Consider the following 24,404-nt stretch of genomic DNA (forward strand, 5'->3'; position numbering starts at 1 on the left):
AGAATTTACAGTTTCCATTTAGTTTTACATTATGTCTTTTGCTTTTGGCTTTGAAAAATCTGTGGACCAAACCCAAACCACTGAATAGCCCAATAATATAGGTTTCCCTTGTAATGTGCCCTCTGATTGTAATGCTGCAGTCTCTGGGTGTTTTGTATAGAATTATGTTGCTTTGCTGTTAGCAATTTCCACTTCCATTCCTTCCATCGCAAGTATAGAATAAGAATTTCTTAATTAGGATGAAATTTGTATTTCTAAGACAAGAGTTTTCATGTTGCATTGGGTTTACGTTACTGTGATATGCTGAAAAAAAAAAAGCACAGAGTAAAATAGAAGTGATCTGAGGAGATATGGGCAGGAAAACAAATGAGTTTTTCCAAAAGGAAAAGAAATCAAAGATCAGTGGCATCAAAGGAGCAGCCATGGATGAAGACGAGTCTATTTAAATTAAACTGAGCACAGTATTGTAGAATATGCCATGCAGACTAAGTTAGCACTGGGAAGACAACATATTTGGTGATCTAATAAGTCTCATACTTCTAAATTGCATGATTTCACCCCCAGTAGAACCTTGTTCTCTTTGTACTTACTGTTCAGCAAAGTGGTAATTATGCTAACAATGTGTCTTCTTTTTGTAGTTTTCTATGTGCAAATTACAGTGCAAATTTATTCATCATTTAAAAATATGTTGAGTGCTTTCACAGATGGGGTTTTGACAAGAGCAAATTTAGATGTTCTTTAAATGTTCAAACTTAGAACCTGCTAGGGAGACACAGATAGACACCTTCTATTTTGCACTGGAGGTAAGTAGGAAATATGTTACTCTGAAAACACCTAGCCAGGCAGATTAGCAGCAAATAGTTATCTTGTAAAATCTTTCATGAGTCACATTTTTTTCCCCACTGGAGAGGGTTATTCCTCAAAATGTTTGGTAATCCGAGTTCATTCAAATAATGAGAAAAAAGATCCTAGAAAGCTGAGATGTAATTTCACAGCTACATTTCTCTTTCTGTCTTTCTCTTCAGATCACAGTAAACACCTAAGGAATTTTTTTCCCTAAAGTTTTAAACATCCATTCCTTTAACAAGCCATATATAAACAACAACTTCTGACAATACCAAAATATGCCATCCTGCTGACCACTGTGTATTAGCATACCTTCTAAAAACTGCTTACATTATACAGGTAGACACAGCTATTTCCTAGAGCCTGAGAGCTTCAGTTCCTACTGGAAGGGTTTTCTTCGGGTTGAAAGAAATCTCAAACCATGTACCAGAGAGGGAATAATACGCTATATAAAATGTAACGCCATTTTTTTTTTCAAAGAATTTAGGGCAAATATTTGAATTCTGAGGCTGCTCTTTAATTGTGGGATTCGGTCCAGAGATCCTTGTAAGCACAAAGCAGGACTCCTGGACACGTGTTGAGGGGTTACATCATCCTAAAATGTTGACTGGTGCTCTGATGCTCCTCTTGTGTTTTTGAGACCCTGCGTAAAATTCATATCCTCCCTGAAGACATGGTTCAAGCTATACTTGTCCTAGGTGCAACACAACAGTTCCACCAAGTCTGAGTTGATGCACTTAAAGAAATCATATGATGAACAGTATTGTTAAGAGAAAGAAAATACAAGCAAATGTTGTAAATCAGTATGCTTCTGAATGTTGTCTGTTGGAAGGAATAAGGTGGGCACTGAATTATCAGTATGATTCCACAAACAAAGGTTCTTTATGATTTATTATCTGAAATTGAAGTGCTGCATTTGGTTTTGTTTTCATTTTCCATTTCAGAAAGTTCCAAGTTACAGAACACTGGTCGCAAGCAATCAGTCTCTAGAAGCCTGAAACACCTTTTTCATTCATCAAACAAGTTTGTGAAGACTCTGAAACGGTCTGTCATTCATTTTACCTCCCAAACATTCCCAGTTATTGCTTTTATGTAATAGTGAGCAGCACCTTAAAAATAGATGTATGCAAATTCTACTTCCAGTGAAACAGCAATGTCTGAATAAACCTGATAAAGTTATATACGTGTGAGACTGATGCATCTGATAGGAAAATAATGCTCCAGTTCCTACTGAAATCAGTAGCAATCTTTGATTGTTACAACTAGAAATGGATTTGAGTTGCAGTGGGAAAATACTGTGTGCAAACACAACACTACAGTCACTGAGGAATTGCTAAGTGCAGCCCCTGTTGCTGCTCAGTAAGGAAACTGGAATTTATTTCATTCTTAATGAAAAATGCAGAGCTCAGATGACGTGTTCTAATAGATACTAATATCTCATTGGCATCAAGCAGCACATCAAGAACGTTCTGATGTTTTTAGCTAGGTTTGCAGCTCAGCACGACCCAAACAACCCTTTGCCTTGATAGTTTATTTTAGCAAATGAAAGTTTCTTAGGCTGGATTATTTCTTCTTTCATTGCCAGGAGCATTCAGTTTGCTTTTTCTTCTTTGTATTTTGATAAGAGTTTGATTCTTTCAGAAGAGTTCTCCAGAGTCTTTAAATTCCCTAAGGCAACTACTTAATATATGCAACTAATTGCAAGGGTAAATATTGAAAGGAATGATCTCTATAAACAGTTTTGCAGATATGCTGGCCAAATTACACTCAATTACACTAATGTAAATCCATAATAACCCTACTGATTTCAATTGAGTTATTTCAGATTTGCTCTGAAGTAAATGAGGGCAAAACTAAGCCCATTAATGATAAAAAGTTTTGGTAGAATTTTTGATTTCTAGAGAGCATAAACCCTCCATTGTATGCTATTTACTCTGGCAAAACTCTTACTAAAGTTGATGTCAGTGGTTTGCACAGATTCATAATTCCTTGAATTCTTGTAGTCTCACATCATCTGAAGAGAGAGCCTTCCCTCATATTTTTCAGAATTCACCACCTGAAGTTGCATTATCTATATAACACAAAAGTTAAGATCAGTTGATTTGTTTTGCCTCCTCAGAACTTAAAATCTATGATTCAGCAGCAAAAATTTGGCTTAGATATTAATAGACATGAAAGCTGTTTGACAATGATTCTTTTTTTCTCTAGGGGACTCTACTTATCTGTTATATTTTTTTACAAAGACAATTTATTAGTAACCAATGAAGATCAGATCCCAATTGTGGAAATGGATGACTCTCACAGTAGTTCAATTATGCAGGATTTCCTGTGGTTCACAAAGGTAACAGGAACCTAATTTCATATATTGCTTCTAAAAATGTGTTGCTAGCCATGCAGAAACCTTAACTGATCATTCTGAACACATTAAAATGCTAAATGATGAAGTGCTTCATCTTTTACTCATGTTAAAATGTAATTTTCAAACAGCATTTGTATGGGTTAAATTCTGATTGAGTCGCTGACCACGGCACAATTAACTCTTCTAAATGTATGATCCTACTTCAGTGGCTGCTGACTGGGAACATAAAGGTTTTATGAACATTTAGAGGAAGAGCCTAAAAAAAGTAATTAGATGTTTTGAAGTTGGTATAATGGTTATGCCATCATTAAAGATATTTTCACACTATTTTTTATTCCCCGAGAAACAGTAAATCAGTTTTACTCAGTAGTCTAAAACATGATTTAAATTAGGTGCACGGTGTTTACAGAATGGTTTCTGTGTGATTTGATATCTGTTTCATGCTTATCTAGGCAATTATTGCCACCCACAGAAACTCAAGATGAACATCTAATGATTTTTCAAAGTCCACAATGCTTTTAGTTTCATTTCTGCTTTTGTAAAGGCTGAGAACAAAAACTGACTGAACTAGACATATTTTTGCAGTTGTCTTGTATGTGGGATGATATCAGATGGCTGAGGCAGAATACGTCTGTATCCATCTCTTCATCAACAACACTTCAAGCCAGGCAAAAGATGCTTTCTGCAGCAGCACAGCTACAGGTTGGTTGCATTGCCTGTTTCCACTATTAGCTCTTTGAGTTTCCAATCTCCAATAGTAATTGTACTTTACTACAACATTTCTCTAGGAGAATGCTTTGACATGTACTGTAAAGCTTGTGAAGAACATGCTCACGGTGATGTGAAATTTCTAGCAGGATGACAACTGCTTTCATTAAATATTTACTTTTGTGGAAAAGAAATAAATTCACAAAGGTGTGGGCATGATCCTTACAGAGGAAGTATATGCAGACCTCACTCTCCTACCTTTTGTTTGAATGAATTCACCAAGAATGCCCAGAAAACTGTTGTACAGCTACAGCATTAATGGAGATCTTCATATTGCTTGACTCATGTATTAGCAATACGGCCATCCCTCTTATTGCCAGTCCACGCAATAAGATTTTATAGCAGCTGTGAGAGCCAGATACTTTGTGGCCATTATTAAGAATATCTGTGTGGGGTTTGTTTTACATCTTTTGGCAAAGCAAGCTGTACAGAAGAATAGCCTTCCTGGGCAACCACCTGTCTTGACTGATTTCCCCAAAGTATCCCGAAATATATGGAATGCCAGCCTGCTGCACCTTTATTGGAGGACCACCTGTGTTAAGCAGCAGCTGCTTGCCAGTCCTTTGAGTTCTCACTAGAGACAGTTTTAACTGTACCTGCTGAAAGGTCCCTCCGGTGTGGTTAGCTCAGCCTAGGTAGCACATACTCCTTTGGTTAGCTCAGTTCCATTCCCTCCCTAAGAAAGCATTGTTAGTATGCACAGACTGCAGTTTGAGATAACCAAGATTATATTGTGTTAATTGCTACCAGAGATGGTAAGAACAGAACTTGAAGCACAGAGATATGGCAAATAAGCCCAGAAGGTACATTGCTCTGTTGAATTTTTGGCAGCTTTACTGTCCTCATCATTTGTTCTGTCACTTTGGTCCCCTGATGAGCACAGGAATTGTCACAGGTCTGCCAGCCTTTAACAGTGTGTGGCCTAATGGGATCCACCAATACAAGGATCTCAATAAAGTTTATACGGTTGAATACATTTTAGTGAGGCAGTTAACAGTCTGACTCCACAGGAATTTAGGACAGAATGGAAAAGATCAGTGATAACACAGCTGCTGAGGGACTGGATCAGTGGATTCAGAGACAACAGGGACTGTAATTTTGCGTGCTGTTACCACTAGACAACTAAGCAAACAAATCACAAGTGATGGCATGCCAAGCAAAGCAGACGCAAAACTTTTTTAGTGCATGAATTAGCCATAACTTCCATTAGTTGGTGCCCCCATTCTCTGTGCTGGAATGTCATTCACAGGGTACAGCCATCAGTGACAGTAATGATCTATTTGCTTCCATCTAGGCACATTCTTATACTGCACTCAATTTAATATCAACGAGATGGCTAAACATCTCCCTGTAATAATCTACCCCATCTGTGGACACACAAATCCAAACAAAATGTATAGCAAAACCACCCAGCGTTAATCAGTGATGGAGGCTAACCTCAACAGGTAGAACAGTGAAGAAAAAGGATGTGGTATACAGACACCAACAGGATGCTCTGGAGAGGGATGCTTAAAGCTAAAACTGCTAAGTTATGTTGCAAAAAGGACAGCCACTATGCTGACTATCTAGAGTTTACAAACAATTCAATAATAGAGTTTATAAGTAAATACTGTCTGCTACACATGGATAAAAAAAATAAAATAGGACAATCTATCACTTTGCAATGTCATGAAGTTACAGCACTTCCTTAAACATACAGTGTGCTGGATTGTGAATTCGAGTTGTCATTTTAAACAACCCCCATCTCTCCCCAGCGTACTGTAGAACTCCTGAAAAGTCCTGAAGTAATGAGCATATTTTAAATGTTAGGCATTTTTCTTTAAGACATCTGGGAATCTCTTCAGTGGCTGGTGACTGGACTGAGTATGTTTGCACCTATAAGCAGATGCCTTTCTGTGTGAGGAAAGGGATTTTGACCAAAATATGTATTTTATGTGGAGTCTTTTAAAATTGCTTTTCTTTAATCCTCACATATTTTCCTGGAGAGCTTTGCTTTGGTAGTTTGTTAGTTTCTGCTGGTTTGTCTAGCATTCTTGGTATTGAAGTAAAAGAAAAAGGGTCCACATCTTTTCAAATTCCTTTGTGTTCCTTAACAAACACACCCCGCAGTTCAACTCCAGAACTATTTACATTCAGTGCAGATATGAGGGCCTCTTGCTTTTGTTGCTGAAAATAATCAGCATCATTTTGAAATGGAGAACAATAAATTGAGATTATAGTTAATGATCTTAACAGAAAACATTTGAAGTCTCCAGTATGAATTCTGTATCACTGATATGTGCTGCATCTCTCATTTAGGTATGCATCTAGCTCTTTGGTAAGTTCTAACCAGAAGGAATTCATTGATACCAAAGGAATCACCACTAGACCAACACCGAGTGCTTTTGAAAGCAGCATCCTTTACCTTTTTATAACTGGGTACAGTCAGGAGGTGGAGGTGAATTTGCAGTGTGCTCTTTTACAAAGGTATTGGTTTGTAACTGTCTGATGTTCTCTGTTAAACACTAGACTGAACACTACTGGACCAAATACGCTGGAAGATCCACTAATGTAACTTCTCCTTTTGCCACTGCACGATGTGACTGCAGGGCAAGGACTTAAGAAAGGCTGTGTGACTGGTTTTTACTGAAGTCAATAGGTCTGATGTCAAGGAGCATACAGTTAACTTTCACAAAACGCACCTTCCTGATATGTAATAAATAACTTTCATTTTATAATTTTCTTCTTTTCTAGAATTTGCTGGGAACTCACAACTTAGGCAGAGTTTTTTATGAGCCAATCAAGGATCGGCATGGCAATATACTGATTGTTACTATAAGAGAAGTGGAGAGTCTTTATTCATTTTTTAATGGCAAATGGATGCAGGTATCCAAACTACAGAGCCAGAGGAAATCCCTTTCAACGCCAGAGGAGCCAACAGCATTAGACATTTTGCTTATAACAATCCAGGTAGTGCTTTGCTTCTCTAACTGTATGTTATTTGCTTTTGTGAAGCCTGTGCCAGAGCCCTGATTTTGGAAGATTCTTGTAGAATTTTAGGCCTTAATCCAGTACCCAGTAAAACTAATGGCAAGGCTCCCATTGAAAGAAAAGACTTATATTACTTCCAGTGGGGCTGGGATCAGATCCTTAATACATAAAATATCCATGAGATTAGAAAGAAATTACTTCAAAGTCCTAGCAGAGAATGGTGCTGTTTCTATCAGTTTTGGGAAGCCGTGCTGTAGCATTCCTTAGCAAGGGCTATAAACATTTAAAACTCTCTAGGATGCTCTTAAGCACCCATACAGACACTTAAGGTTTCTATGCCCCATAAGATTTTTCCACATAACCCTGAACACTGCATTTAAATATAATATCTACTGTTCTACTTAATAAAGTTGTTCTTTGGGGTTCAGAGTTCCTTGGAGCCTGGTATAGTTGCTACAGAATTCTTTACTGACCATAATCCTTCTTTAACTTCTGCACAACACGCTCCTAGACTTCCTATTTAGAACAATACCAAGGTAAGGATTGATGCTAGGATTATTGGTTCAGTTGACATCATTGACAGCCAGGGGTTTTCAGCCCTTCAGGAGTCAGTAAACTCTTGTTAAATCTGTAGAGTTAAAAGATGAATACGTTTTCTGTAGGTAACAACTTATTGCTCAGAAAATGTCTGTAGCCAATCTCTCTCTTCAAAGGAGTGGCAAAGTTACCCGAAATACTACATGACAAATATTGTCTCAGTCCCTTCTTTTGTCACTTCAGCTGGACAATGACTGTCATGGTTAATTTTCAGATTTGAGGAACTTTCTTGGGCAAAGACTGTGCTTTTGGTACCAGAAACTGACAGGGAGTCAAAATATACATTACCAGGTTTTAGGAACATTAAAAAATTTCCAAAAGACAATAAAACTTACCTGATCTATGTTAGATTTACTGTATTAAAATGTGTTAAAGGTGTAGAAAAATGTCAATCTGGGCAAAAGTTTTATATTAGGAAACCCAAAATACAGGCCTGATCAAATTTCCACAGAGATCCTAGTGGAAAAAATGTTCCCCTAATGGTTTACACATTCCTATCTAATGCCCACCCTTTCTTGTATTACTTGTTTAATCATCGAATGGGTATTTTGTTCATGAAGTGCTTGTGAAAATGAGGGTCTAATTGCATTGGTCAGAGCCAAGCAAAGCACTGGAAGATAATTTGATGGTTCCAAGAGTAAAGGCGTAAGGCCAGGTGTCTTAATCCTCACCCACTGCAGAGGCACACATTTCTCAGGATGGCAGCAGATATCCTTTTTAGAATAGTTCTTGGGGACAGCTATATGTAGCCTTAAAAACGTCTCCTGGCTTCAGTAAATAAGCCATCAGTATTAATTCTTTCTGATCTCTATTTGTTGATAAAGATATTTGCTCAGAAAACACAGTCATTAATCTTTGCATGCCACCAACTCCCATACTTACAGAGATCTTCTTGTTGATAGCAGGGGATAACAGAAAGAGGTTTTCAAGAGATCTACATGCGTTTCTCTGGTGCCAGTACTGGTTTGTGCAGCCTCTCTGTCCTACCTTCCCCAACTGATAGCTTTTTCCTCATGCCACCCTTGTCCATCTGTGTATCTGTGCACCAGAAATGAAACAGGGAATCTACCCAGCTAAAAAACAGCTGCTTTTTTGCCCAGTTGTTTTTCAGCTGACACAGTTCTCTGCCCCAGCTTGCTGCTGAAGAGATCAGATGAGTGCAGAGATGGGTGCTATTGAAGTTAATTTAAATACAGCAGTTGTAGAAGGTTAAAAGCACAGTTTTTTAGTGCCAGTACCTGCATGATGGGGAGAGCTTTGAGAACCTGTGTTTGACTTTAAGTAGGAAGCTGTCCAAGGGCATCCAAACTACCAGCGATTACTTGTATGCTTCAGCATGTGCTTAAATACTGTGAATTAGGAACACTGGTGACACAGAAAGGCAGCTTTAAAAATGTGTTGCTTTTTGATCCCAAATTTGTGACTTATGTGGAGAAAAAAAAAAAAAAAGGCTTTTTAAGTAGTTTTTCTCCTGTTTTTCTCTCAAAACAGGACATACTTTCCTATCACAAAAGAAGTCAGCAACGCCTCCCTCCTGGATTGTATCTGGGTTACCTTAAACTCTGCAGTTCTGTGGATCAAATCAAAGTCCTTGTGTTGCAGAAGTTGCCTAATGTCCTCTGTCATGTCAAAATCCGAGACAACAGCAATGTCTCCAGGTAAGTCAATGCACATGAATTTACATACACAGATATAGAGAGAGAACTTTTCTTTTAAGTCTAATGCAGTTTTGTCATTGAAGAATTGTACCTGCCTGCAAAGTCTGGCTCAGGTGTGTACCATAGAGATCACTGCTGAGCTAAACAGGTGCGCCGATGCAATTCCAGCAACTGAAGTTCTACCCAAAACAAATACATGTGAGGCCCTGAGCTTCTGGACAGTATTCTGTGCTCACTCACGTTGTCCATGGTGGGAACAATCTTCCATACGTCTTTTATAAAGATGGCAGTCTGCAGCCCATGATTCAGCTGACAGTAAATTCAGTGTTCTCCTTTCCATTGACCACAGGGTGTTTATGATTTTTCAGTGTATTCTCTTGTGCTTTATCTATTTTTTCACTCTAATCCATAGCAAACATACAGCATATTCAGACAGATGCTATCAGCCGTTGAACTGCTGGGTACTGGAAAAGACATTTCTCCATTTGTAAGGGTTTATAACAGTTTCCAACTCTCGAGGTTTAAGATCAGGCCTTTACTTGGGAGCAGATCCTTCTACATCTATTATCCATCTTTTTTTTTTTTCTTTACCATTTGATGCTGGATGCTTTCAAGACTGAAAAATGGACAAAGTGAACTAAGGATTTGATCTAGAAAGATGACTCGTATGTTGATCAGGTCTAGAATAGACACATGTCAATCAAAACCAAACCAGGAAGTTCTTTAGCTCTAGAAAGTACAAGAGAGCCTGTTACAGAAATTAAACCTTCTGCTGATTGTCACTGCTGTCATTTCCTGTGCATGCTTTGTAAAAGGTGATGGTAGATACTGTAATGTGATGGAATGTGCATCAATGATGGCAGAGCAGCAAGATCCCAGGCTGCAGCAAGTGAGGATTTGCTCAAACACAACAGCAGTGGGCACAGAAGTAAAGGAAAGAAGCTGCCTACCTTCAAGTACACAGGGCTCTCCAGATGAGATACTCTTGTTTCCACTGCCAATCCTTAAATGAGGTCTGGGAAGGGGAGGATCCTGGATCCACCCCTTCTGGTCACTCATATAATCATAGAATCATTGAATAGCTTGGGTTGAAAGGGACCTTAAGGATCATCAAGCTCCCATCCCCCTGCCATTGCAAACACCCGAGCCTTCCTGCCAGGTACTCAGTCACTGGTTCAAGCTGTGACTTAGCATTTCCACTACAGATACGGAATTAAATATCACAGAATCCTCAAAGTTGGAAGGGCCTTTACAGGTCACCTAGTCCAACTCCCCTGCAAAGAACAGACATGCACAGCTAGATCAGGTTACCCAGAACCTGATCCAGCCTGGCCTTGAAAGTCTCCAGGGATGAGGCATCAACCACATCTCTGGGCAACCTGTTCCAGAGCCTCACCACCCTCACTGTGAAAGATTTTTTCCTTATATCCAACCTAAATCTATACTTTTAAAGCTTGAAGCCATTTCCCCTTGTTCTGTTGCCACAGTCCCTACTGAAGAGTCTGTCCCCTTCTTTCCTGTAGCTCCTCTTTAGATACTGACAGACCGCTCTCAGGTCACCTCGCAGCCTTCTCTTCTCCAGGCTGCACAGTCCCAGCTCCCTCACACTGTTCTCACCGGAGAAGTGTTCCACCCCTTGGATCAATTTTGTGGTCCTCCTCTGGATGCACTCCAACAGGTCCATGTCCCTCCTGTGCTGAGGACTCCACATCTGGATGCAGTGCTCCAGGTGAGGCCTCACCAGCGCAGAGCAGAGGGACAGGATCACCTCCCTCACCAGCTGGCCATGCTGCTTTTGATGCAGCCCAGGATATGGTTGGCTTTCTGGGCTGCCAGCGCACATTAATATGTGGAAAATAAATAAATATGTGGAAAAGAAAACCTGGAATGAGGAGCCTTAGTCAAATATTTCAAAGGCAGTCGGACTTCAAGACGTTAGCAAGGAATGTTCAGCCTGATGGACACGTGCTAGAAAAATTAAGCTTTTCTATGTTGGATTTTCAACCACAAACAATCAGAATTGCACAATTTTAGAATGTTTTGCTGTATGAGGATTAAACTATCAACAGATCCCAAATGCACATACACTGAATTCTTTCTTGTGCACTGAACTTTTGTTATATTTCTAATTTTAACTTAACTCAACATACAGAGATGAGTGGGAATGGATCCAAACACTTTCTGGCTCAGAATCTGTGGAAAGTATGGATCATACTTCAGACTGCCCTACTCAATTGTTCTTGTATGAGCTCCAGATGGCAGTGAAAGCTCTCCTTAAACAGATCAATCTACCTCTGCATCAGGTATTTTCCTTTGTGGTATTTATCACCCTTTTTAAAACTGATTCTTAAGAACACAACTAAAGCTAAAATGTAACTTTAGAGTAGGAATTAAATGTAAATGTTGTAAGAAAAGAAAAGCAGGGAACCTTTCTATCCAATTACTCTAGCTGAGGGGGGAAACACCTTCAAGTAGATAGTTATTTTCCTGGATATTTGAACATAGAAGGTTTTAGAGACTAATATTCAAAGGCTTCTATTTTTGCATCTGCTAGCATACAACTTTGGGCAGGTGCAAATAAGCACTTCTGCATGAAACTCGAGTAGCTGTGAGCACCTTTACCCAGCTGGCAAAGGAAGGCAGGTATTTTAGCAGGGAAGTGGGGCAAATGATGATTCTTTTGGAGGTAACACTCAGGGTGTACAAAAGGCTACTGAAGACACAGCACTGTGCAGTTCTTTCACACAAATACAAGACTCCTAAGACACATAGGTTCAGACCTCTAGATTGCTGTGGGTGAGGAGAGGTATCTGGCTTCTGGCTTTACATTTACTTACAGATGCATATTTGAATAAATAAAGAAGTCAGAGAGGATAATCTATGATGTGAAAGATCTGTGGAAAAATAAGCTAAGGAGTTTGTTTCTTGTTTACATGCATTCCACTTTATTTTGGTGTACAAGGGTAGAGAGGGCTTACAGTAGAAGTAAATCATCTTTATGTTCACTTCAAGATCTGTTTGTGTAGCTACAAAGATGTGGCCTTAAAATAGATTAAGCTGGCTCAACAATTCTTGATTTTGAAAGGTTTAAGCTTTATCTCAAAGAGGAATCCATCAGTGCTGTACCATCTAGCCTAGGAAGAGCCATCAAGTAAATCCAAAATTAAGACAGGTGGTGTGCTGCCTTGTGGTCAGCCACTAATCCAAGAGGGCTTTGTACAGGTCCCTGTACCACTGTATTTTCTTGGAGGTTATAGCTTTTGTGCTTTTGTTGGGGGTTTTTTGAGCTAGGGAATAAAATATTGAGAGTAATGTGCAATTTGTCCTATAGGCTGCAGCTCAGCAAAGCATTTAAGCTCATCTGCTGTGCACAAGGGATAGACATAAACGTGACCTTGCAGTTAAGCACAGTTCTGAATGTTTTGATGACTCAGGATTGAACCTCTGTGTTAACAAATTGCATTTTTTATTCAACAGGTTTAGTGACGTAGCTTTGTTATTTTTGTAGTAGGCAGAATCACAGACAGTGGCACTGCTGCACTCCCCGAGAGAAGAGCAGCACTGCACATGGCAGCTGTGCAGTAGCCTCAGGCCAAAGGCTGTGTGTGCCATTTGCTCCTGCTGCAGCACTTGTTAAACCTTTCCAGTGCTATGTTGAGGGAGAGCTGCATATTTCTCTTAACCAACCCTAAATTGAATCTTAAAGGTTTTTAATTGAATCCATTTTCATGTTTTCACATAATTATGCAATCATAATCTTGAAAAGCACATGGCATGTGATCATTTTCTGCCTAATAAGAAACATAAATGTTGTTTTCAGGGGGGCTGTGCCTGCGTGTGTTGTTTTAGCGTGGAACATTGCAGCTTTAAATCTTTATTTTATGTAGTGACATGAACCCACATTTAGAGGCCCCCCCCAAATATTTATGTTTTATAAAAATTCCAAGCTTGATGTTGTGCAAATTTTCTTTAATGTTTTATATCATTTGGGGTGTTGTTTATATAAGTGCCATGTTGTAATTCTCTCCTATTTCTTCCCCCGCGCGTGTCCCTCTACAGGCTAAGCACTTCCGTCTGTATACACAGGAGGTGTTGGAGCTGGGTCACAATGTCTCCTTTCTTCTCCTGCTCCCCGCCTCAGACGACGTCTGCACTGCCCCAGGACAGAATAATCCTTACACCCCACACTCAGGATTTCTTAACCTCCCTCTTCAGATGTTTGAACTCGGTATAGTAGCTTGCTTCACCTAGAAATATTAACCCAGTCTCCTTATAATAAAATCACAAAGTTGTATCTGTTTTCCCCCTTGTCCCAGTGGAGAGTCAATAAATCACATGATGGCTTTGGCAACAACACTACCTATAACTGTGTACAAGTTACAGAGGGAGCAGAGCAGTTAAAGCATATACTGTAGGAATCGTTATTGAAATGCAAAGCATAGAGCAAAGCCCACAGTTATCCAGTATGTGTCTTCAAACTTGTTTGGAAGTTGATGTTCTTTAAGAATCAGAATTAAAACAAATACGGCATGGCAATGCTGGAGTGTCAAAGCAGATGCAATAAAAAGCATACCTCTAAATTGCCACAGGAATGACCAGTTTTGAAGAGGAGAATTCTTGCAGCTCCTACCTTTACATATAGATACAACTTTGTTGAAGGTCTAAGTGGAGTTTCCCAGGTCACAGTCATCTTTTTCTTCCTGATTCTTGAAAGAATGTGGGAGACTCAGTCCTAATGCTGCAGCAGGAAAAGTGTTATCGTGAGAAATGCTGAAGTCCTTCGTAGAAGGAATATGATGAGTAAGGGGACTGCTGAGCCTTACACATTAGTCTCTTCTGTTTCCTTCTGGCCTGTAAAATTGCTTGTTATTATTTCTTGCCTCTACCTTAGAAAGATAAGAGCCAAAACTGATGGAGACAGTACACAGGGAGCCACTTCAGAATATGTCCCTGGTAGCAACTGGGTCCTCAGTGATGCATCTCTCTCAGGTGTTTATGGGACACCCCCACTATCACCATCCTGTTTCTTATATGCCATCGCTGGGTGTTGGCAGTCACTGGTGGAGGAGAACAGTAGCTGGATGTTAATGGAAGGTCTTTTAGCTGAGGTTGGGGTTCTGCAGGCACAGTGGATTGGTGACTTCCCATCATCCAGCAGTGCAAGTCTTATTTGAATCAGGCAGGAGCATACGATTGTGTTTATGTCACATCAGCCAGGGCACACAGAGGGGTGCCCATGACAACTCTGGGTTTTATGCTGGCTGTGGGAGGACAGATGACAGCTGAGCTGCCATAAAATCATGGAGTACTACAAACAGACAGTATGTGAGCTGCTCTATATTCTGCCAAGGCAGAGTTACCCCTTCAACAGAGAACTAACGTAATTGAACTAGAAGTGATAGTTCAGAGCTTTGGGTCACATGGCTGTGGCATTTGATGTGACAGTAGTGCCCTAAAGCCAGATTTACAGTCTTCCTGACATGCAGCCTTGAGGTCTACAGTTAGACTCTGTGTATTCAGCATATTATTTCTCCCTATGAGCGGTGACTACTGCATTCACTGTGCAAATTAATGCATGAAGTATATTCATCTCTGGTGAAATTCGTCTCTGTACTGTAGGTCTTGCAAACTATTTAACTCTCATCATGTGGTACATAGACCATGGGCAAGAGCTATGCTCACTTCTGGAATGCAGTTTGCATTGGGCTGACAAATCGATGGACAGAGTGGAATGATGTGGTGCAGATAAACGTGCAAAGAGTGATCTCTAAAACAGCAGTCTCGGTGCACACCTCTGTTTAGCAATGTTGCTGCAGTGGGGAAGAAGCTCATGTCAGAATGGAAAGCTGAATTTTACTTTATTATTTTTTTCACTTAAGTAAGCAATCAGTTAGCCTTGGGCAGATGACATTTTCTACACGACTTATTATATATGTATCCCTGATGTTCTGTGAAGTGACTGTGATTCACATCTCAAATATTAGAAGCTTCCATTCCCCATTAGCTGGTGGCTACCAACTATATAATTGCATAACCACAAAAGACTACGTTGAAGTAACATTTGTTAAAGTAACATTAAAGGGTCTGACTTAAAACCACAAAGGCTAGAAACTTCAGCACTGAAGCTGAAACCGCGGCTGTAATTCACTCAAGAGTCCACCACATATGGCATATATACTGTGAGACCACACACTACTCAGACTAGATCCCTGCAATATCGAGGCATCATTGGGAAACCAGAAGGTAGAATTCCTTTTCGCTCACCTTTACTGGTGGGATTTCTATTTTCAGATTCAGCCTTCATTGTTATGTTAATGACGTTTCTGTGATTGCATTTCTCATTTTGAGAAATGATCACTTTTCCTAATCATGTTGGTTGCAAGGGATTAATAGATCTGTACCACTGCTTTTGTTTTTATGTCTATGATAAGAAGAAATTATGCACTTTGCACTCGAAACACCCTACAAAGCATCACGCCCCCACCCCGAAATGCAGCAGTATTAACCAGCTGCCATTCACTGCCCTAACAAGATCACACTGTATGCTTGCAATGAATGGGGAAGTATTTCTGAAAATTTGCTCTCCCTCAGCAAGTTTCAGATGTCCATACTGCAGCTTGCAGAGATCACTGGCAAGTTCTGCCTGAAGCACATGAGGTTCTGGAAGGCCGTAGCGTGAGGAGGGCAGGCAAATTAATGTCTGTGAAGCTCCGTGTAGCTGTTCCATCTCTTGGCTCTCTCAGTGGCAGCTCACACAGCTCCGTGCTACTGCATCCGACTGCACAAAGATGTCAGTTCTGAGCAAGGCAGTTCAGAGGAGGACACATGATAACAACTAACGATGTTTTAATTGTCACTGAAATGCTTTTCATGCTGTCATTTACATTTACGTTACTGATTTATGTTAGCCTAGGCCAAAAGAAAGTTATCATCCTCCAAAATGGTACTTTCTTTCTGAAACACCCAATTAAAAAGAAAAAAGAGGGTTCAATTTTCCAGTCGTGTCACTACTTGCTTGATAAAAGAAATGATGAGCCTCAGAAAAGAGGCTTCTGATTAAAGCTATCGAGGGCAAAACAGCCTCGGGAGTTGCATACTGAGGGCCTGATTATCCCTTCACATAGATATAAATTAGAAATGACTCTTTTGAAATTGATGAAGTAACAGAGTAAATCCAGTGTAAATGAGAGGAGAGCTAGAGCCTGTATTATTTATTTCCAGCTTTAAGTAACCCATCCAGAGAGTTAATAATTACATTTAATAAAATTTGTGTTCTGAGAGCTAAGGATTTCATATTTCATAACCAGAGTGTAACAGTGTTTCCTTTGCGCTTGGGCTTTTCACAGTTCATTTTTGCTGTTACAAGGAAAAATTTATAAGCCTGTATTGCCGCCTTTCTGCTGTCATAGAGCTGGACTCTCTGAAAACCCAGCAGTCCCTGAGGGAAGCAATTTCAGACAGTGAAGTCGCTGCAGCCAAACAAAGACACCAGCAAGTTACAGACTACATACAGGTAATAGTCTGTTTCTGACTATTCCAAGGAGATTTTAAGGTGGCTTTCTTAAAAACTGCATAAGGCTGTAATTTGAAATCTAAATGGAGAATTATTCACAGACATCATAAAAAGAGTAGTTGTATCAAAAGCGCAATTCTGCTTTTATGAAATTCTAACCCAGAACATGATTTCCTTAGTTGTTGCTTTTATACAAGGATTTTTATGGGAAAAATCAAATGACAGTCATGCTATGCTGTTACACAGAAATGTGTCAGCCTGCTTGTAAAACTCGCTCCCATTGAATGTGAGGTAAGCTGTTGCCATGCATGGGCATCCAATTCACTAACAGTTTTTCTCTGCACTTTTGCAACCATTTTGGTAATTGATTACTCATAGATAAAACCCCTGACCCTTACAGAGGATATCTATGCACCGGGTTGATCTGTCTTTCTACAAGTGAAGTGCAGATCAGTTTACAGCACCCTATTTTTAATATTGTAGACACCTTTTGTTGGAACAGGGGCCAACACAATCACTTACCTCATTAATAACATATTTGGCCCTTCATAATTATGAACAAGATGACAATATTTCTGTTTTTCCTTGCTCTGAATTCAGATCTCCTTTGCACAGTCTACTTCAGAGCCATTAGAAACCTGCAGGGGAGCAGAGAGGAATCGACCATTGTGCTTTCACATCTCCACTGTCTCCTTCCTCCTCATCTCCCCATTCTCACACTCAGAAAATCTGGTTTTCCCCCAGTGTGCAGGAGCATATGGGAAATCTTTACCTTTCACATCAAAAATAAATATACGTATATTAATACACATACACTTTATAGACAATCCTATGTTCCTTTTCTCTGGAGTCTTTAAGTCACATGTAAATCATAGAGTCACGCTGGGAAAATATAGGAGAATATTTTAAACTTCCGCGTTTTGTGCTGAGTTATTGTGACAGTATATTAGCCTTGTCAGGTTTCCTCTTAAATGAAAACCAGCTGTATTCCACCTATTGGCAAAAATATCTCAGCCCACCACATACCACAATCTTCAGCGGTGACCACGAAACCGCGAGAGCAGTTGTGTGATCCTAGATCTAAGACAGTGTTGAAGTTACTACACAAACCAAACATTGTAAAGAGCAAGGGAGTCTACATGAATGCAGCTCTGAAAAGGAGTCAGGGGGCAGCTGAAAACTAACAATATTTTTCAACAACAACACAAGAGCAGATAAGGTACTCAGCATCTTTCCCAGAATGTTAGACAGCAAGACAAAATGTCTGCGGCCACTGAAACTAAAATTGAAGTTAAACTGTAATTTACATAGCACAATGCTTCAAGCATCCCTAAATAATTTAAGAACTGCAGTTCATTAAAATGACTGATTCAGTGCCCTGTGAGACGCTGCAGAATGGCATCGCAGAGAGAACTCACACGATTTGCATTTTCACGAACTGGAAGCAGTGTGATTTTTGTTCGGGGCTGACGGAGGATTGCAGAAAGAAAATATAAGATCTCCAAGATCTAATAGGTGAGAAGTTCACTAACCGGTCAAGTAATTGTATTCTTTTTGTGGAGCTGCACTTAAGTCTTGAAATGAAGTTGGATTATGAACAAATACCTGAACCGTCAGTGGTTATTATCAGACTTAACTCACTGGCAAACACTGACAGGGTTTTGTTATCAAAAGACTTGCAAGACCCACAATAAATTGTATCTTTTCTCTGTGTAAATGCTTGAAGCCATATCCTGCAATTGATTTTGGTACTTGTCTCTTATTGCCATCAACAGGCATGAATTAGAACTGTCCTGTGTGGATTTATACTGTTAAAATGCATACAGACCAGAATAGCAAGGGAGGAAAACTGCAGTTTGTCTCATAGATTTGCTGTGATACCCCATGTATATACACATGCACACATATTCTTCTGCTGTTCAAAAACTGGGTTTGATCTGAGCACTTTGCTTTTCAGTGTAATTGTGAATCCTTGAGACACCCTGATTTCATTCCAGCGCAGAATGAAACCAACTTTCAAGCGTGCTACAAAATTGATTAAACTTTATCCTCCATCAAAAGACAGTTTTCATTTCTTTCCGTGTGAGAGCTTAGGCCTAGATGCACTCCTCCTACCTACAGGTTCTCAATTGAGATACCTAATTTAAAATTTAGGCCCTAAGCAGACTCTGCAATAGTGGAAGACAAAAAGCATTTAACCAAAGGCAGTTCAGACTAAAACCTGCTTCCCTCTGATGACAGTGACCACTCACCTAGTTAGGTACTCAAAAGTACACTCTGAGGTAGAATTATTATGCGGACTTAATTGTAGTTTTTCACCATTTTTTTCCTCAAAAGCAAGTTGATGAGATCTGGAGGGAAATGAGATGGATCACAGAAGCACTGCAGTATGCCAGATACAAGCAGCCTGCAGCTGGCCTACCAATAAAGAAACTTGTGAACCTTTCAGAAGAACACTCTCAAAAGAAGATCAGTTCAACATCTTCACATCTAGATTGTCTTCCCTCACCTCCTTCCTCACCTGAGGCTAGAAGCCAAAGGAGAAAAGCTGTAAGCGGTAAGAGAACTTCTGTTTGTTCATCATGCAAAATCTTTCAACTCACTTTTCATTTAAACGGTTCTTGAATGTCATTTTATAAAAGGAGTAAAAGGTTTCCATTCCTGCCAGGGAACTTCAACAATCATTTTCCCAATCATTCACCACTCAGTATCCCAAGATCCTTCTATAATCTTTACAATAACATTTTTGCTTTAAATTACTCAGAATACTTGCTCATCAGCAGCCAGCTTTGTCACCTCGCCATTCCTGATCATTTAATGAACAGGCTAGAAGGGACAAGCCATACCACTGACTTCTCCATGACCTCCAGAATTACTAAAGTACAGTGGTTTTCCTTCTCAGTGCCTCTCCCTGAGCTAAATTTTCCCTGCTCTACAGACCATGAATGCAGAATAATCCTTAGCTCTGACACCATGTAACCTGGAGCACTATCTTGCCCTGCATGGGCTCAATTCATTATTATTGCACTATACTGTAATTTACACTAGGTTAAAGTGAATAGCCAGCGCGGTATAAAATCTCTACTTTTTTTCCTTGTTTCTAATATAAACTATGCACAGCCATGGAGCATCAATCCATTCTATCTGCTATTGATCCTTCAGGAGGATCAAATCTCTGCTGCCGAAAGACAGCAGTGATTTCAGTTACACTGTGCATTTTGGTCAACAAATTCACATTTGAATTAAATGTATCTGTTTTGGAATTGAATGCAATAATGCAGCCAATAAGGAAAAGGGTTGTTTTGCTCATCTACCTCCATGCCTCACCTCAAGTCTCTGGTATACACATGCAGTTGCACCCTACTCACAATTACAGAGGTATCTGTCTGTAGTAACTCAGCCAACATCTTCAGTACAAAACAGAATGTGGATTAGATTTTCTCTTTCTCCCAAATCTTCGTCTCTATGAAATGTGGTGAAAGCAAAGTAAAACAAAACAGGTACTTTCAGAACTTAATCCCAATTCCAATTCCAGTTCTTCCCTGTATTTAACTGAATAGTGAATCCTCTTTGCTTTTCCTAATTCCACCACCGCCTCTTTAACACATCTGAAAATCTTCTCTGACTACTGTCTTTGCTGTCACCTAGGCCCGTGGAAAATTCCACAGAGGAAACGTATGTATATTTTCAGAATTGCAGATATTATTCTAAATTAACACACAAAAAAACGAGGAAATAACTGTTAAGCAGTTTCTGTGTTGTGCTTGTCTTCTTGCTATTAATCAGTTCTCTTTGCAGATTCGCAGCCCTGCTCAGATGAAGAAGGCTGTTCAGAAGTATTCCTTCCAACTGACAGTGACTATGATTCCAGTGATGCATTAAGCCCCAGAGAATTAGACTTGATTTACTCCTCCCCACATGATATATCCCAGCAGGCAGGCAGTGGCCTGGGCGGTAGTGCACCTGATGTTCTCCAAGTCCATGATGTGAAGCCTTGCCTAACACTGAAAGAAGGCCTGACAGAGAGTAGTGCCTTTGATACTAATGCTGAATATTGCACAGAGTATATGAGCAATCTAACAATGTCAGGGATTACAGCAAAAAGCATAGACAAGTCCTCTAGCTCCAGGCAGCCATTGAGCTTTCTAGGGAAAAAGAGACTTGGAAAACATCAACATTACAACTACTTCAGCAGGCATCATCGTTGGCTGCGTGTGCACAGCGAGACACAGTCTGCCTCTCTGTCTGAAGGTGTGTATACTCAGCATCTCATGAGATCTTCAGATTTATCACAAGAACCTACCTCCAGTGAGCAGTTACAGATTCCTGTCGATGAGTCACGGAGCACTTTCTTACCTCATACATCCAGCCTTCCAGAGGATGGAAAAGGCAAGTATGAGGAATCGAGGCAAAATGTCCATAGGATACACATGGAACCTTATAAAACAACATTTCTGAGTGAAGAGGGCAAATCCTGGGCAATGAGCATGCAGTCTGTAGGACATGAGGATGTGCACAATGCTATGCAACAGAAAATGGGTCCAGATGATCCCCTGGGTTCTGCTGTCTCAGAAGTATTCAGCAGCACACTGTAACTCCAGACTTCTGCATCGCTTCCCATTGCTCCACAAGGAGATATTGAGCATTATGCATATAGGGCCATACTTTCAAAACTACTTTTAGAAGTCCAGCTCCTGAAATGACAACTTGTGTCATTCAGAAGAATCCTGATCATTCGACTCCGTTGCCAGATTCCCGGTCTTACAGCAGTATCTGCCATGATGCAAGCAGCATTACTTGTATCAGCAGTTTTGCAAGTAGGGTCACACATAACAGGACGCTTTGTGGCTGCAAATCCAGTGATCAGGCTTTGCAGTTGTAGTTGTCTTGATTTGCAGATATCTCTAAGCATGCAAAATTCTAAGCATGAGTGGTTCTGACTGCAGTGTAGCAGAAATTGTAACATCCTTGGTGTCCTCATGTTAGGACTGTGTCCTAAGCCTCTATGTACCTGTTTTCCAGCATTTTCTATACATTTTTCTTCTTCTTGGCCCAGGCTGCATGTAACTGAAGTGCTAACTGGTTTAGTAACAGTTATCCCACAGTATCTAGCCACTGATAGAGAACTGAGCATTCTTTCAGTATCTAAAAAATCCAGTCATTGTTAACACTGCATGCACAATCTCTGAATGTTGTCAGAGCCTGACCAAATTATCACAACATCTGAGGGTTTTTTCAGAAGCTCAGATTTCAAATGACATAAGTAGCAGGTTATTTTAAAGGCTTAAACAGGAGTCAGCCTTTGAGGTCACAAGCAGACAGAATGAGTCCAGTCTCTGAGTGAATATACACAGGGTCTAAGTAGGAGTGAAGAGAAGCTTGGTCCTCTACCCACCACGTAAGTGTGCATTTCTTTATGCTGCAGAGACTCTCAAACATCCACTGGAAAGAAATGCACCTACTTTTGTTCCTGATTTTTCAGTGTATACCCAGGGGTATCTGATCACTGTGTCTGAAATTGGGACATTCTGGCAATTCCCATGAGGGAAAATTGGGGTGCAGTTTAAAGCTACAATTTTTTGTTTGTTTCACCAATAAACATTGGTATCATTAGAGGAGTGGAAAACGGCGTGTTAGCACACTGTATTTGTCTAAAGGCAGATCACAGTTCTGTCATTTGCAACCAGAAGAAGACTGAGAGTACTACAGAAGATGATCTCAACAAAGAAATCTATATTAATGAGAACCATAGCATCTGACTCACTGAGAAACGAACTAATGTGAAGAGAAACCCCAGCTGTTGCACAAGCTTTAATTTTTCTTATACAGTTCTTGAAGTTTAATTTTATGGGCCACATTCCTGCTGGTTAAATTCCCTCACTCCATGTTTGCGCAGCCTTCTACCCTTCAATTTTTCAGCCTCCAGGTGGATACATTCTAAGGCCTCCAATAAAGAGATTTGAGTTAAATAGTTGAGTTTACAAGTCCTTGAGGTGAAGGTAAGGATTTGGGCCCATGATCTGTGGTCCTTATTAAAATAGCACTTCCATAACCCCAGTGCTATTAAAATCCCTGTGAACTCAATCCATAAATTCAAAAATAAATGTTATTCACTATTTCATGCTTGGTCAGTATGCAGAAGCCAAGAAGAGCCTCTGCAGTGATATAAGGGCAGAAACTTTCTATAAGGTATTTACATTTGTAATTTCTCTTTTTTGGGGGAGAGGGAAGTTAGCTTCTTGTACCAGTGATATTCATCATGTGATCCAATCCTCAGTGAGGATGGAAACATTTCCACTCACTTCCAAAGGCTCTGAACGAGACCCATACTGAAAATTCCTGTGGGTGAGAAGATGGGGGAGCAAAAGTCTCAGTGCCAATTTGCAGCTAGAAGGACATGCATTGTATGTTGTATGCCACATGGAATTGCATGGGGAAAACCTGACTCACACACCATAGAACCAAACAGTGATGTTTTACTGTCACTGAAAGCAGCAACAGCTTGTGACATGGGATTGTGTTTGTTAGCAGAAGGCTGTTTGTCAGGGAGGGACAGAAAATACGTTATTTTCAGAAGTCAAAATAATTGACATTGTTTTCTAGAATGCAGCACCTAGCCCAGGCTCCCCTGACCTTTTCAGCCTCTAAGCAAAACTGCCACGTAACAGCTAACTGAAGTGTAAAAACAACAGCATGCTGGGACCAAGATTTTGTAAAAATTGGTGATATAAAACAAGATGATATTCATAAAATGAAACCCACCTTGCTTTGCTTTGGCTTTTCAGGACAAACAGAACAGTGAGGGCACGAATAGCAAAACCTTCAGCAGAAGAACAGGTACACGTGCTGGATAGATAAGGAAGTAAAATCTCTTTTATCCACTCCTTCTGCTGGGCTTTTCCAGAAGCAGACCTGTATCTAATGAAGAACTGAGAAAAAGGTTGACTTTACCCTCATTTTGCCTACCTGTGCGTGCTAAGACAGAATTTGACTCTGGGAGTGCAAGTGCCAGCCAGAATCTACTGCACCTTGATTTTAACTTTGCTATATGGAAATGGTGTTTACGTGACATCCTACAGGGCATACCTCCTTGACCCCACTGCCTCGAGACTGAGCTTCTTTCCCAACTGTAACAGTCAAAATAGTTCTGACTTTAAATACTTCTGTTTATGAAGCACTTAGTTATCTTTTGAAAGAAATATCTGTTCTTTGTTCTAAATTGATATCCCAGAGATTAATAAATAGTAGAAAGGGATGCCTTTCAAGCATAGCCGTAACACTAATCATAACACTTCTGTGGTTCTCGTAGGAAGATCACTCACACGTTTCCCAAGCAACTACAGCAATGCGGAGGAATCCTGTGAAATGCAGCACTGTTATCCTCACTTCATAGAAGCACAGAAGGATTGAGTGACTGTTCCAAGTAGACCTTAGAGTAAAGGCTCACAGTAAGAAATCAAATTAAAATTAAGAACCCAGACGGCTGCTTTAATCACTGGGAACCCTTACTCCAGCTGCAGCTTGGGCCCCTCTCAGAGGATTCATGCACAGACACAGGAAATACTGAGCTTCACAGCCCAGGACAGGCTAGAATCTCTTGAGTCAGCTCATTCAAATGAGTCTGTACCCACGTACATCAGCTGAAGCTCAGATCTGAAGTGGGTACTTAGGCTTTGCAAACTTCTGGATCGCT

General features: G+C 40.1%; 1 protein-coding gene across 13 annotated transcripts in view; it reads left to right on the forward strand.

Moving 5' to 3' along the window:
- Nucleotides 1-24,191, forward strand: part of ANKFN1 (ankyrin repeat and fibronectin type III domain containing 1) — a 113,490-nt gene extending 89,299 nt beyond the window's left edge. For 9 of the 13 annotated variants that reach the window (XM_040649721.2, XM_040649724.2, XM_040649718.2 and 6 more), the window contains 11 exons: nt 1,791-1,890; nt 3,055-3,187; nt 3,791-3,907; nt 6,707-6,922; nt 9,032-9,198; nt 11,351-11,501; nt 13,258-13,426; nt 16,545-16,711; nt 19,049-19,268; nt 20,510-22,710; nt 23,497-24,191. In XM_040649721.2, coding sequence (XP_040505655.1) covers nt 1,791-1,890; nt 3,055-3,187; nt 3,791-3,907; nt 6,707-6,922; nt 9,032-9,198; nt 11,351-11,501; nt 13,258-13,426; nt 16,545-16,711; nt 19,049-19,268; nt 20,510-21,306 — 2,237 coding nt within the window. In that variant the 3' untranslated portion in view covers nt 21,307-22,710; nt 23,497-24,191. The remainder of the gene's footprint in view (nt 1-1,790; nt 1,891-3,054; nt 3,188-3,790; nt 3,908-6,706; nt 6,923-9,031; nt 9,199-11,350; nt 11,502-13,257; nt 13,427-16,544; nt 16,712-19,048; nt 19,269-20,509; nt 22,711-23,496) is intronic. The other 4 variants (XM_040649723.2, XM_040649730.2, XM_040649732.2 and 1 more) reach the window with 4 other exon arrangements.
- Nucleotides 24,192-24,404: the final 213 nt, after the last annotated feature.

The sequence above is a fragment of the Gallus gallus genome, chromosome 18 (assembly GCF_016699485.2).
Source record: "Gallus gallus isolate bGalGal1 chromosome 18, bGalGal1.mat.broiler.GRCg7b, whole genome shotgun sequence".
Classification (NCBI taxonomy): domain Eukaryota; kingdom Metazoa; phylum Chordata; class Aves; order Galliformes; family Phasianidae; genus Gallus; species Gallus gallus.